At 33.0% G+C, this 12,047-nt stretch overlaps 1 protein-coding gene across 2 annotated transcripts; it reads left to right on the top strand.

The window, feature by feature from the left end:
• Positions 1 to 4,409: 4,409 nt before the first annotated feature.
• LOC143586321 (uncharacterized) lies at positions 4,410 to 11,409 on the top strand. Of its 2 annotated transcripts, XM_077067885.1 has the most exons (12): positions 4,410 to 4,545; positions 4,622 to 4,703; positions 5,340 to 5,406; positions 5,563 to 5,745; positions 5,836 to 5,896; positions 6,481 to 6,759; positions 7,400 to 7,481; positions 7,579 to 7,645; positions 8,109 to 8,294; positions 8,378 to 8,438; positions 9,128 to 10,556; positions 10,605 to 11,409. In XM_077067885.1, the coding sequence occupies exons 1-12, from the start codon at positions 4,425 to 4,427 to the stop codon at positions 10,891 to 10,893; spliced, it is 2,907 nt and encodes a 968-aa protein (XP_076924000.1). In that variant the 5' UTR covers positions 4,410 to 4,424; the 3' UTR covers positions 10,894 to 11,409. The 2 variants fall into 2 exon arrangements, with proteins under 2 accessions (XP_076924000.1, XP_076923999.1); XM_077067884.1 differs by having other exon boundaries at positions 9,128 to 11,409.
• The last annotated feature ends 638 nt before the right edge of the window (positions 11,410 to 12,047 follow it).

Below are 12,047 nucleotides of genomic sequence, written 5' to 3'. Positions count from 1 at the left end.
GGATCTCAAGTATGCTTGTAGGGAATTAATTGAATTTATTCTAAGTGTTACTCTGAGCAAAGTCGATCTCAAGTAAGCTACAGTATCCGAGTATACTAAGTTTGCTCTAATAATCCTTAGTGAAGATGAAAGAGATTCAGTGAAGCACTTGTTTGCCCGTGGGATATTTCTGAGCAAAGTTTGGACGTATCATGAAAATTGAAGCTTTCTTGAGAGGAAATATTCTAAGTAAAAGTCTGCTCGAAGTAATGTTTCGAGCATGCTCAGGATTATAAGGTTTGCTTGAAATAGAATATGTCTACTCGAAGACTTGTTTACACTTGTAATTATTTTTAAAATGTTTGTAATTATTAAGGTTTCTAGAAGGATTGTCGGGTCCCTATAAATAGAAGGATACGTCTCACTTATGGAAATACACCTCTGAGTATTCTTTGACCTAGTATTGACAGCCGCACCTAACATTTTCCACTTGAAACCCTAAGTTTTCCTTATACATTTCTGAATATCAGTTATAAAGGAAATCTTTTGAGTTATCTTGTGTGTTCATTCTTTATTGACTTATTATATTTAGAAACTTTCTATTTGTGGTTGATTCCACCTGCCACATTCTTGAGGTCCTCACATATTAGTGTTTCGTGATTGTTCTTGTCCGATTATTAAAATTGTGTCACGAAATCTGGTCCTGACACAACCCATCCTTTTCCCCAAATGACGATTTTAGTGAAAACCAATATATGATACTTGGGCTAAGGCTAAACGTTGTGGGCCGCCAACCGAGCCGCGAAAGGCATGACGCAAGCCACGTCAGTAGCACACACGCAACCAGGTGGTGCAATGGCTTCCGCGAGCCCGGTCGCGACTAAGAAAGAGACGTTGGGTATGGACTGATGGAATTTCTCATGGAGCGTGCCATTTGATCGATTGATGCTATATGTGGGGTTAGGGTTTGTGAAGATGGGTTTTGCTTATTTGATTGACATTTAGGGTTTTTTGAGCTCTATTTGGGTTTTTTTATAAGTGGAAATTGATTAACAAAAATGGCTTGTATGAAGTTGGGATCTAAAACAAAAGTGTTTCAGGAAGGAGGTTAAGCTTGGTATGCTTCTTAATCGTTGTAAAATCTGGTATTGTTTTTGAACTGTTGGTTGCATATTGGTATAACTAATTATATATGTATGTGTATCTGTAGCCAATATAGCATCACATTTGTGTGTCTTAAAATGTTTAAAATCATGTATTTAGTTTTTATTAAAGGCAATGCTTTTGACTTTAGGGCCCTGTTTGCGGTGCGCGCATATCTACTTATATAATAAAAGAGTGGATTTCTATAAATTTCTCTTTTATATTTAACCAAATGTCTTTAAAGTGCCACATGGCATTTTCTAATTTTTATTTCATTAATTTTATTTCTTTTTTCAAAATCTCTACCTATATAATAAAAAAGTCTAAATAATAAAAGAGTGAATTTTTACCAATTTCTTTTATATTTAACCAAATGTCTTCAAAGTGTCAAATGACATTTTCTAATTTTTTATTTCATTAATTTTATTTATTTTCAAAATCTCTACCTATATAATAAAAGAATGGATTTTCACCAATTTCTCTTTTATATTTAACCAAATGTCTTCAAAGTGTCACATGACATTTTCTAATTTTTTATTTCATTAATTTTATTTTTTTTCAAAATCTCTACCTATATAATAAAAGAATGGCTTTTCATCAATTTCTTTTTTATATTTAAATAAATGTCTTCAAAGTGTCACATGACATTTTCTAATTTTTTATTTCATTAATTTTATTTTTTTTTCAAAATCTAAATCATGCCGATGATCTTCAAACCATATTCGGCGGCCTTACTTTTCATCGTAGGCCTATTCTGCTTAACATTTCCTTTGGAATCGATCACTCTTCAACTTTAAAAGGTATGTAGCAAACCTAATGTTGATTGTTAAACAATCAATTGATCTTTGAAATCGAGCAATCTTCGACATCTTAGGTAAACGGATTTGAAATCGGCCATCTAATCTTTGAAATTGATCATCTAATCTGATTCAACATCAATCAGGCATGACGACGATCGTTAAACATCTAATTAGTCTTTGAAATCGAACATCTAATCCGATTCATGATGTCAAAATTGAATCCGACTCACAGCTTCAATTGAAACAATCATATTTAATGTAATCCTTAACCCTAATTCTATAAAGATTATACCCTAATTTGTGTGTGTGTGTGTCGACAATTTTTATTATACATATTTGATATGTAAATTATTTCTAGAAGAATCTGGATATATGACTTTTTTTTGTTTTTATGTTTGTAAATTTTTTTTTTGGTTTTACTAATTTTCGTCATCTTGAATCTTGAAAGATATGAAATATTTTTATTTATGTGAGAATAGGTTGGAAATGTTAACTTTTCAACATATTTAGTGAATTGACAAGTGAACCACCACATATCCGGTTGATACAAGTATTTATTTGAAGAACTAATACAAATTGACTTGAAATTGGTAGAAGTTTTGCGATTAGCTATACTTAAAATCGGTAAAAATTTGGAAAAATATTCACGGGCCAACCCAAAATTTGTATAAGTTAGACAATTAGCAATAGTTGAAATGTGCGAAAATTTGGGAAAGGGTTCACGGTCGATCTGACTCAATCCGACCTAAAAAGTTTAAATTTAAAACGATTACTATCTCGAAATACATAATTTTTTTCTTAAGAAACAAATATTAATGTATGATTCAAATCATTATTTTCATTTAAGTGTTCAAATACTTTTTCATATAGAGAAGAAAAATATTGTCAAGTTGTTTTTTTTATTATAATTGAATAAGTCATGAATCGTATTTATATTTGCATATATGATGTGAGTGGCCTGCTAATTTTTTTCTTTTTATTACTGCTAGCTTAAATACTTGCAAACTGGTTGGGTTGACTAATCCGTCAACATCTTCCTCAATCTCTTTTAAAATTTATAAATACTGCACAACGGGCCAGGTTGAGTGACCTACTACTTTCTTCTGTTTTTTGTTGGTTTCTCATCTTTCTTGAAAAAACTTTGATGAAGTTTTACTTTTACCTTTTTCTTTACATTAATAAAAGTCACTGCTACAATAAAAGGTATTTTGGGTAATTTAAATAAATAAATTTATATTTTTAGACATGTAAAAGTGAGTTCCATTTTCATGATTTGCTCTTTGGTAGGAACGATTATTATTGAAGCTATTAAATTAATGAAGATAATTAAAGAACATGTACTACAGAAAAGCAACAGAAGATAATGGTGGAGTGTTCGACTTCTGATTTCCGAGGTGATTTAAAAGACATAGCCATGTTAGTTAACTCAGATGTGGATGTTTTTCCCCATAATATTAGTGTGTGTAGTATACGTGGATGTTAATGGTTTGTAATTATATGTATTACAACATAATGCACGTTATTCGAAAGCATGGAAGAAACTTGAATAAAGGATTACATAGAAGATATATCAATGATGTATTCAGGTGAGTTAGTTATTAGCAAGTTTTACACTTTAATAGTACTAATTTAAGAACAAATATGTTATTAGTTTACTATTGTATTGATTTATGCAACAGTTGTAGACGTTTCAACGTGAGATCAATGCTTTTCAATATAGAATGTCATTACTTTAGTGACAAAAATAAATAATGAATTTTTTATTCAGTTGTACAAACACGCATTCGTTTTGGTTATTCACCTCACGTAGTATACAAAGATGCTAATCATTTTTAATAATTTATATTATAATATTATTTGCTTTTATTATTTTTATTTTAGTACCATCCGTATCTAACCTAGTGATGTATATACGTGTGGGTGTTCTTGTGGACAAAAGTAAAGCTGAACTAAATTTGATGTTATTTTATTAATTTTGTGAAAACAACCTTAGGGATAGTAAGTTTAATCATATATAACGCGGAATGGAATTTGACATTGGGTAACACAACTAACTACTGATGGGTGCTATATCTATCCTGTAACCCCCACCCACGACGGCCAACGGCGCTCTATTCCTCCAATTACTATCAATTTACCAGCAGGTAGGTAATTCATTCATTTCAGTTTTTAGTAACTGCCCTAATTTCCTCAAATACAACTTAGATCTGTAGCTCTATTTCTTGCTAAATGTAATTGGGATTTATCTTAATCTTATCAGATGGGAATGAATTTTTATAAGTAAAACATTTTGATTGATGTATTTGCAGGAAAGAAACAAGTATGGAGGATGTGAAAGAAAGTTTGACAGAAGAAGATCATAATGACTCTCCTCCTTCTAAAAGAAGACATATTTCACAGGAAAATCATGTTGACTTTTTTCAAGATTTTTCAAATTCAGAGGCGGTCAAACGGGATGATGCGAAACAAACTTTAACACAAGGCAAGAATAATGATATTGTGATGGAAGAATCAAAGTTTACAAAAAAGCTTCTTGTTCTTGATGTCAATGGCTTGCTTGTCGATATTGTAGCCGATCCCGATGAAGGTTATAAACCGGATACAATAATAGGCTCAAAAGCAGGTTAAAACTAGCAGTTATTGTTTTGCTCTTTGTGTTTCAACTTATTGATAACTTGATTATTGTTTGACTGTTGCAGTGTTCAAGAGACCATTTTGTGATGAGTTTTTAAAGTTTTGCTTTGAGAGATTTAACGTCGGCGTTTGGACATCAAGAACAAGGTGCTTTATTTTTTCACTTTTCGGTTCCTTTTAAAACCCAACAGTTTTTCTCACTTGTATGTAGTTCTGCCGTAGTTGATTCAAACGGGTCTAAATGTGGTCAAAGTGTATTTCTAATACATAAATCTCTAAAGTTATGTTTCCAAGGAATCAGGGGTGTACATTTTCCAAGCCAGAGCTTGACTAGGCTCACAATCAATTACGGGTCGAAATGTGGTCAAAGAAACGGCTACATAAATAATTGGCTCGTTTAGGCTCGTGAGCCAGCTTGAGCTGGATAAGTGAAGCTCGAGCTTGTTCATTAAAAAAAAGCATAGTTTAGGCTCGACCTCGTTTTATCTCGGCTTGATTCGAGTTTTTAATCGACCCAATCTATAGTAGCTCACGAGCGGCTTGGCTAGTTTTACACCCCTACAAGGAATTAGATTATTGGCAAAAAGAATATTAAGAAATCATATCCGACTCAATAGTTATTTGAAAAAGCTCTAAATTTTCATCAAACGTGTATCCAAATCACACATCTGCCACCTCTACTTATATTGAATTTAATTCATTATATTAGTCTCTTAACCTGTTTTTATTTCTCTAACATCTTGCAACTTTTTTTACGTTTTGTCATTTGTAAACATTCTTCAGAAGGAATATAGAGCAAGTTCTTAAGTTTCTTGAAATTAACAGTCAAGATCAGTTGCTTTTTTGTTGGGTAAGTTCATATACTAACTGTAATTATGCATATAATATGTTGTTTTTGTTATTATTGTTGTTATCATTATTATTATTATTATTATTATTTTTATTATTATTATTATTATTATATTATTATTATTATTATTATTTATGATAAGCTGGTTTTTTGCAGGATCAATTTCATTGTACAAAAACAGGTTTTAATACCATTGAGAATAGTGGTAAACCGTTGGTATTAAAAGAGCTTAAAAAGTTATGGGAAAAACAAGATTCTAATCTTCCGGAAAAAGGAGTTTATAATGAATCAAATACAATATTTTTGGATGATTCTCCATATAAGGCGTTACGCAACCCTGTAAGCTGTTATTTTATTTGTCTATTTTTATATTATATATGACCAATTAAAGGTGTTCATTTACATCATACATCTCATTTCTATTTTCAGCCACACACTGCAATATTTCCATATTCCTACAGTTACCGTGATACCCAAGATAATGGTCTAGGTAAGTCTCGTTCTGTTTTTGAGTTTTTGAAAACTGTTGGATTTTCGATTTTTTCGGTTTTGCCATTTAGACCTTAAATTTTAGGCCTAAAAGTGGCTCAAAATAATGAATTTGAGCTTGAATGTTTCTATTTGTTAATTGAGTATTATACCTTTGGGCTATAATAATTTGGTCACAATTTATTAAAATTCTTCTAAACTACTTAAAAGTTCATATTTAAAAATGAAAAATCTATAAATCGGTTAGGTTTTTTTTTGGTGTTAGATGCATGCAGTTATGCAATACCGAACCAGAAATTTGGTTTTCGGTTCAGTTATTTCAGTTTAGTTGTTTGGTTATGGATTGGTGAACTTTACTGGTAACAACCTTATCAATTATTTTATTAAATAAAGTTGAATGTGTTGTAGTTTTTGCTATCTTATTCAACACCTGAATTATTTTTAACTATATAAACACGCGACTATACGTAAAAGGTACATGTGTAATAGTTTGTGTATTAGAGTTCCCACAATGTATTTATCGTTAGTGTATATTATATTAAATATTAATATTTAATATTTAATATTCTTGATTTCCCATTGAAGGACCAAATGGCGACCTTCGTAATTATCTTGAAAAGCTTGCAGCGTGTGATGATGTCCAAAAGTTTATAGAACATAACCCGTTTGGTCAACAACCGATTACATATGATGATGAATCATGGTATTTTTACCGTAAGATCATTGGGTCCATTGAACCGAAAGCGGATCCTACTCGTTCTAGAAGGAAACTTATTATTCTTGATACTGGTGGGTTGCTTGTTGATATTGCATCGGCCCCACGTGAAGGATTCAAAGCCGATACGATGCAGGGGTCAACATCAGGTTAAAAATTTATGATTGATATTGTAATGATGTCGGTTGTGCTTTATCTCGAACGTGAGTCAAACGTGGGGGTGTACATGGTTTGGTTTTGGGCTCCAAAAACCGAAATTTTGGGTTTTTGTTTTTGAAAACCATTCAGTTTCGGTTTTCAGTTTTACCATTTGGGCTTGAAATATTTGGCAGAAAAAACTTGTCCCAAAAATAAGGAATTTGGGCCTAAATGTTTTTATTAATTATTAGTTAGTTACTTAATCGATTAATGTACATTTGGGCTAACTTTTTTGGGTACTATTACTTATAAGTTACTTATAATTAAAATAAAAAAATAAAAATCCATAAATTTTGGTCGGTTCGTTTTTTATGGTTTTGCTTACTTGCAAAATCGAAACCAAAAAGCGAACTGAAAGTTCAGGTTTTGCGAAAATAGAAAATCAAACCGTTGATTTTTGTTTGGGTTTGGTTATTTCAGTTTGGGGTTTCGGTTTCATGCACGGGTCAAAGTAATCATTTTATTTGAATTTTAGATTCTTATTGTAAGAATCTTTTGATTTTAATCATAATCAACATACTTATTTTTAGTGTGTTTTTTTTTTCAAATGGGTTAAAATGTCTAACCTTTAATTTTTGGTCGCTTTTGCAGTGTTTAAAAGACCTTATTGTGATGAATTTTTGCAATTTTGCTTTAAAAGATTTAACGTAGGTGTTTGGACATCAACATCAAGGTATTCCATGTTTTTTAAATTTTTTATTAGTTGACTTTAATTTTCTTTTGTTTCTATTGTATTATTGTGCTAATATGTATTTATAAACTCTATATAGATACACTACAGAATGGACTCTTGACTATGTTATGGGGGATAGTCAACATAAATTGGTTTTCTGTTGGGTAAGCACGTTTACAATTTACTTGTATTTGCTAATTTGATTAAAATGGATGAAATGATGATATTGATATGATTTAATATAAATACAAGTAGATGGTTGTTGGCCTATAAACGAACTAAACAACTAAACGAACAGGGTTTTCTTGTTCGTTAAGAAAATCAGCGTGCTCATGTTCGTTTACGTTTGTTCGTTAACAGTATAAGAAAACGGTTCACGAACGAACATAACTATGAAATAACATAATTGAGCTTAAAAAATGTAACCTGATGATCATAATTTACGTAGATGAACGAACATTAACGAACTTCCCTCTGAACGGTTCATTGAATGTATGGTTCGTTTAGAGGTCTAGATGATTGAGACAAATCCATCTATATTTTCTTATTACTATATTAATGATAATGCAATATGTTTATATTAAACTTTTATTCTATTAATATTTATCAACTTTTTATCTTTTGCAGGATCGAAGTCACTGCACCGACACTGGTTTCAGTACTGTTGAAAACACTTCTAAAGTGTTAATATTAAAGCAACTTAAAAATATATGGGAAAAGAAAGATGTGGATCTTCCATGGGATAAAGGAGAATTTGATGAAACAAATACACTTTTAATTGATAATACTCCACATAAAGCTTTGCTAAATCCAGTTAGTGTTATTTCTTATTAATTTAATTTTTTCCTTTTAAATTTATTAAAGTTAAATTTATGACCTTTTCTTTTCATTTTCAGCCTCATACAGCAATTTTTCCTCATCGTTACCGCTACTTTAATTCAGAAGATAATTCATTAGGTAATGAAATTTCGAATCGTTAAGTAAATGGGTTGGGCTGTGTTTTATGATTGGTCGATATAGAAGTTTTCTTAAAGAGGAAACGGGTCAAAATTGGCCCAAAATGATTTTTAGTACATAGAAAATTTGATTATTACTTTAATAGTATCTAGTATAATTTGTTGTAGTCATATCTGATTGTTTAAATCTTGATAAATAAAAATATGGACGAAAATGTTTTGGGTCGTCCTGACCTGCCCAATTTGACTAGGGTTGCTGTGAGTTGATGGGTCAAACCTGACACGAACCTGAAAATGGTTTCAGAAACATGAACCTTAACATGACATGGATGTTCGCTCATTGACACAAACACAACTCGTTAACCTGATTTTTATTTTTATTTTTGTATATCATACTCTAGATTTACAACTATTCAAATTACAAAAAAACGTTTGAATGTATAATTGTATATAAATCAATTATGTTTGAATATAAAAGTTAAATGTCAGTTTTACTTTCAATTTGTAAGTTTTGGCATAAAAAACCTTACATTTTATGTTATGACACAAAACACATTTTTTAAATTTTAAAAATTAATGGGTTAAACTGACATAACCCATATAGGCTAAAACCCAAACCTGTGACTTATTTATGATATGTATTTTATTTTTATTGCAAAATTTATATATATTTTTGATGTTTGATTATAGGACCGAAAGGCGACCTTCGAGTTTATCTTGAAAGATTAGCAGAATCCGAGAATGTGCAAAAATTTGTATCAGAAAATTTATTCGCTCAGCGCCCCATTCGAGAAATGAATCTATCATGGAGATATTATCAAAAGGTTATTCATGCTATCTCATCTAGACTGAATCGTGCTAATGGTTCATTTGATGCGCGATCTATAAACATATCTGCACCGAAACTGAACCCCGCTACTGGTTTGGTTGCTCCAACCTTGGTGGAAACAAATGCTGTCTCTACTGCTGTTTCAGATGCTCCAACCTTATCGGAACCAAAAGTTGTCTCTACTACTGTTTTGGCGGCTACAAAGTGCTTGGAACCAGAAACTGACGCTGTTATGGCTGATGCTCAAACCTCATCGGAACCCGAAACCAACACTGCTACTGATCTGACTGATCAAGCCTCGTTGGAATCTGAAACCAACACTACTACTGTTTTGACTGGTCAAACCTCATTGGAACCAGAAAGCGACCATACTACTGTTTTGACCTGTCAAACCTCATTGGAACCAGAAACTAACAATAATACTGTTTTGGCTGCTCCACACTGTTTGGAGGAGGAATCCGACACTAGTGTTTTGGCGGCTCAAACCTCATTGGGACCAGAAACCGAGACTGCTACCGTATTGATTGGTCAAACCTCATTGGAACAAAAAACCGACACTGCTACCGTTTTGATTGGTCAAACCTCATTGGAACAAGAAACTGGCACTATTATGGCTGATGCTCAAAAGACCTCATTGGAACCGAAAACCGACACAGCTACTGTTTTGACTGATCAAACTTTGTTGGAATCTGAAGCCGACACGGCTATTGTTTTGACTGGTCAAACCTTGTTGGAATCAGAAACCGACACAGCTACTTTTTTGACTGGTCAAACCTCATTGGAACCAGAAAGCGACCATAGTACTGTTTTGACTGGTCAAATGTCATTGGAACCAGAAACCGAGAATACTACTGTTTTGGCTGCTACAAACTGTTTGGAAGCAGAAACCGATACTAGTGTTTTGGTGGTTCAAACCTCATTGGAACCAGAAATTGAGACTACTAATGCTTTGACTGGTCAAACCTCATTGGAACCAGAAACCGACACCACTATGACTGATGCTCAAACATCATTGGAACAAGAAACCGACACTACTGTTTTGGCGGCTCAAACCTTGTTGGAACCAGAAACCGACACTACTACTGATTTGACTGGTCAAACCTCGTTGGAATCTGGAATCGACACGGCTACTGTTTTGACTGGTCAAATCTCATTGGAACCAGAAACCGACCATACTACTGTTATGACTGGTCAAACGCCATTGGAACCAGAAACCGAGAATACTACTGTTTTGGCTGCTCCAAACTGTTTGGAAGCGGAAACCGACACTAGTGTTTTGGTGGTTCAAACCTCATTGGAACCGGAAACCGACACGGCATCTATTTTGACTGGTCAAACCTCATTGGAACCAGAAACCGACACTACTATGACTGATGCTCAAACATCATTGGAACAAGAAACCGACGCTACTACTGATTTGACTGGTCAAGCATCATTGATACCAGAAACCGATACTACTACTGTTTTGGCGACTCGAACCTCGTTAGAACCAGAAACCAATACTACTGTTTTGACGACACAAACCTTGTTGGAACCAGAAACCGACACTACTTCTGTTTTAACTGGTCAAACCTCGTTGGAACCAGAAACCGACGCTACTACTGTTTTGACTGGTCAAAACTGTTAACAGAGGATCATTATAGTAGTGAGTTATATGTAGGATACTGCAATGATATTCTTGATAGATTACTTCGTCATAGATAGTGTTTATTTTTCTTTCTGTTGTAGTTTTACAGGATTTTGTTAGCCGTGCAATATTTGATCTAAAGACGAAAGTTGTAGGTGGTCGTGTGTATCGGCAATGGTAGTAGTGGTGGTGTCGCCTGGTTTGTGGGGTCGGGCTCAATTTGTGCCACGACATTTGTTGGTTTGCACCAAAGCCTATGGGGATGGTCGATAAATCGAGATATACAGGCGTATGCTAGTGACGGCTGACAATTTGCAATTTGAATTGTGACATTTCGATAGAAGTTATTAAAACATAGTTTTGGATTTGTGTAACATAGTATAAGTTGATGTTACATTGTAATGTGCCCCAATTGGATGTCTCATAAATGTTTAGGGTCATAGGCACTAACAAGGTGACATTTTAAATTATTCGACGTAAGTGATTATCGATATTTATTATGATATTGCCGGGGTGAGCGAGTCGATTTACTTGTGCTTGAGCTTAACTTGGATATCATTTAGTAAACGATGTTGAGTTTCATACACTTAGTTTGATTAGGCTTATGAGCCAGAATGAGTTTATTATTTATATATTGTGATTTGTAACGATCTAAGTGTTACCAAATTGGATCATTGATTGAAGATGTGAAATGAGATACATCTGGGTGAGAGTTATGATCCTTTTAACATTAGTTAATAAAACTTTGGTTTATCTTATAAATTTAGACTTGTGTTTCTCATTTAACATGCTAAAAAAACATTTAATCAAAATCATGATTCAAAAAGAAAGGTATATTGTTTTTTTATTTAAAAAGTTTTTTTTAGGGTCATAGGTATTAACAAAGTCAACATTTTAGGAGCATTCCCAGCTCATTCATATACTTTTTTTTTTGAGAAAATTCCTAAAATAGCCCATTTATAGAATGTAGTTCCAAGTTTGTTTCCCTAAATTCAAGTTTCCAACCTTGTCCCTTTGTTATCTCGTCGCCGGCGACATGTTAGCGAACACCGACGATGTGTTAACATAACATAGGGTTGACAATGCATTATGTTGCTAACATAGGGTAGCAGCGACGCGTTAATGTTTAAAGCAGGGGTTCCACACTGCGTTAG

Source organism: Bidens hawaiensis, unplaced genomic scaffold (assembly GCF_021521415.1).
Source record: "Bidens hawaiensis isolate Kalapana, Puna unplaced genomic scaffold, B.hawaiensis_p1.1 tig00034610_1, whole genome shotgun sequence".
In the NCBI taxonomy this organism is placed as follows: domain Eukaryota; kingdom Viridiplantae; phylum Streptophyta; class Magnoliopsida; order Asterales; family Asteraceae; genus Bidens; species Bidens hawaiensis.
The sequence above is the reverse complement of the archived record's forward strand: the minus strand, read 5'-3'. Positions and strand labels throughout refer to the sequence as shown.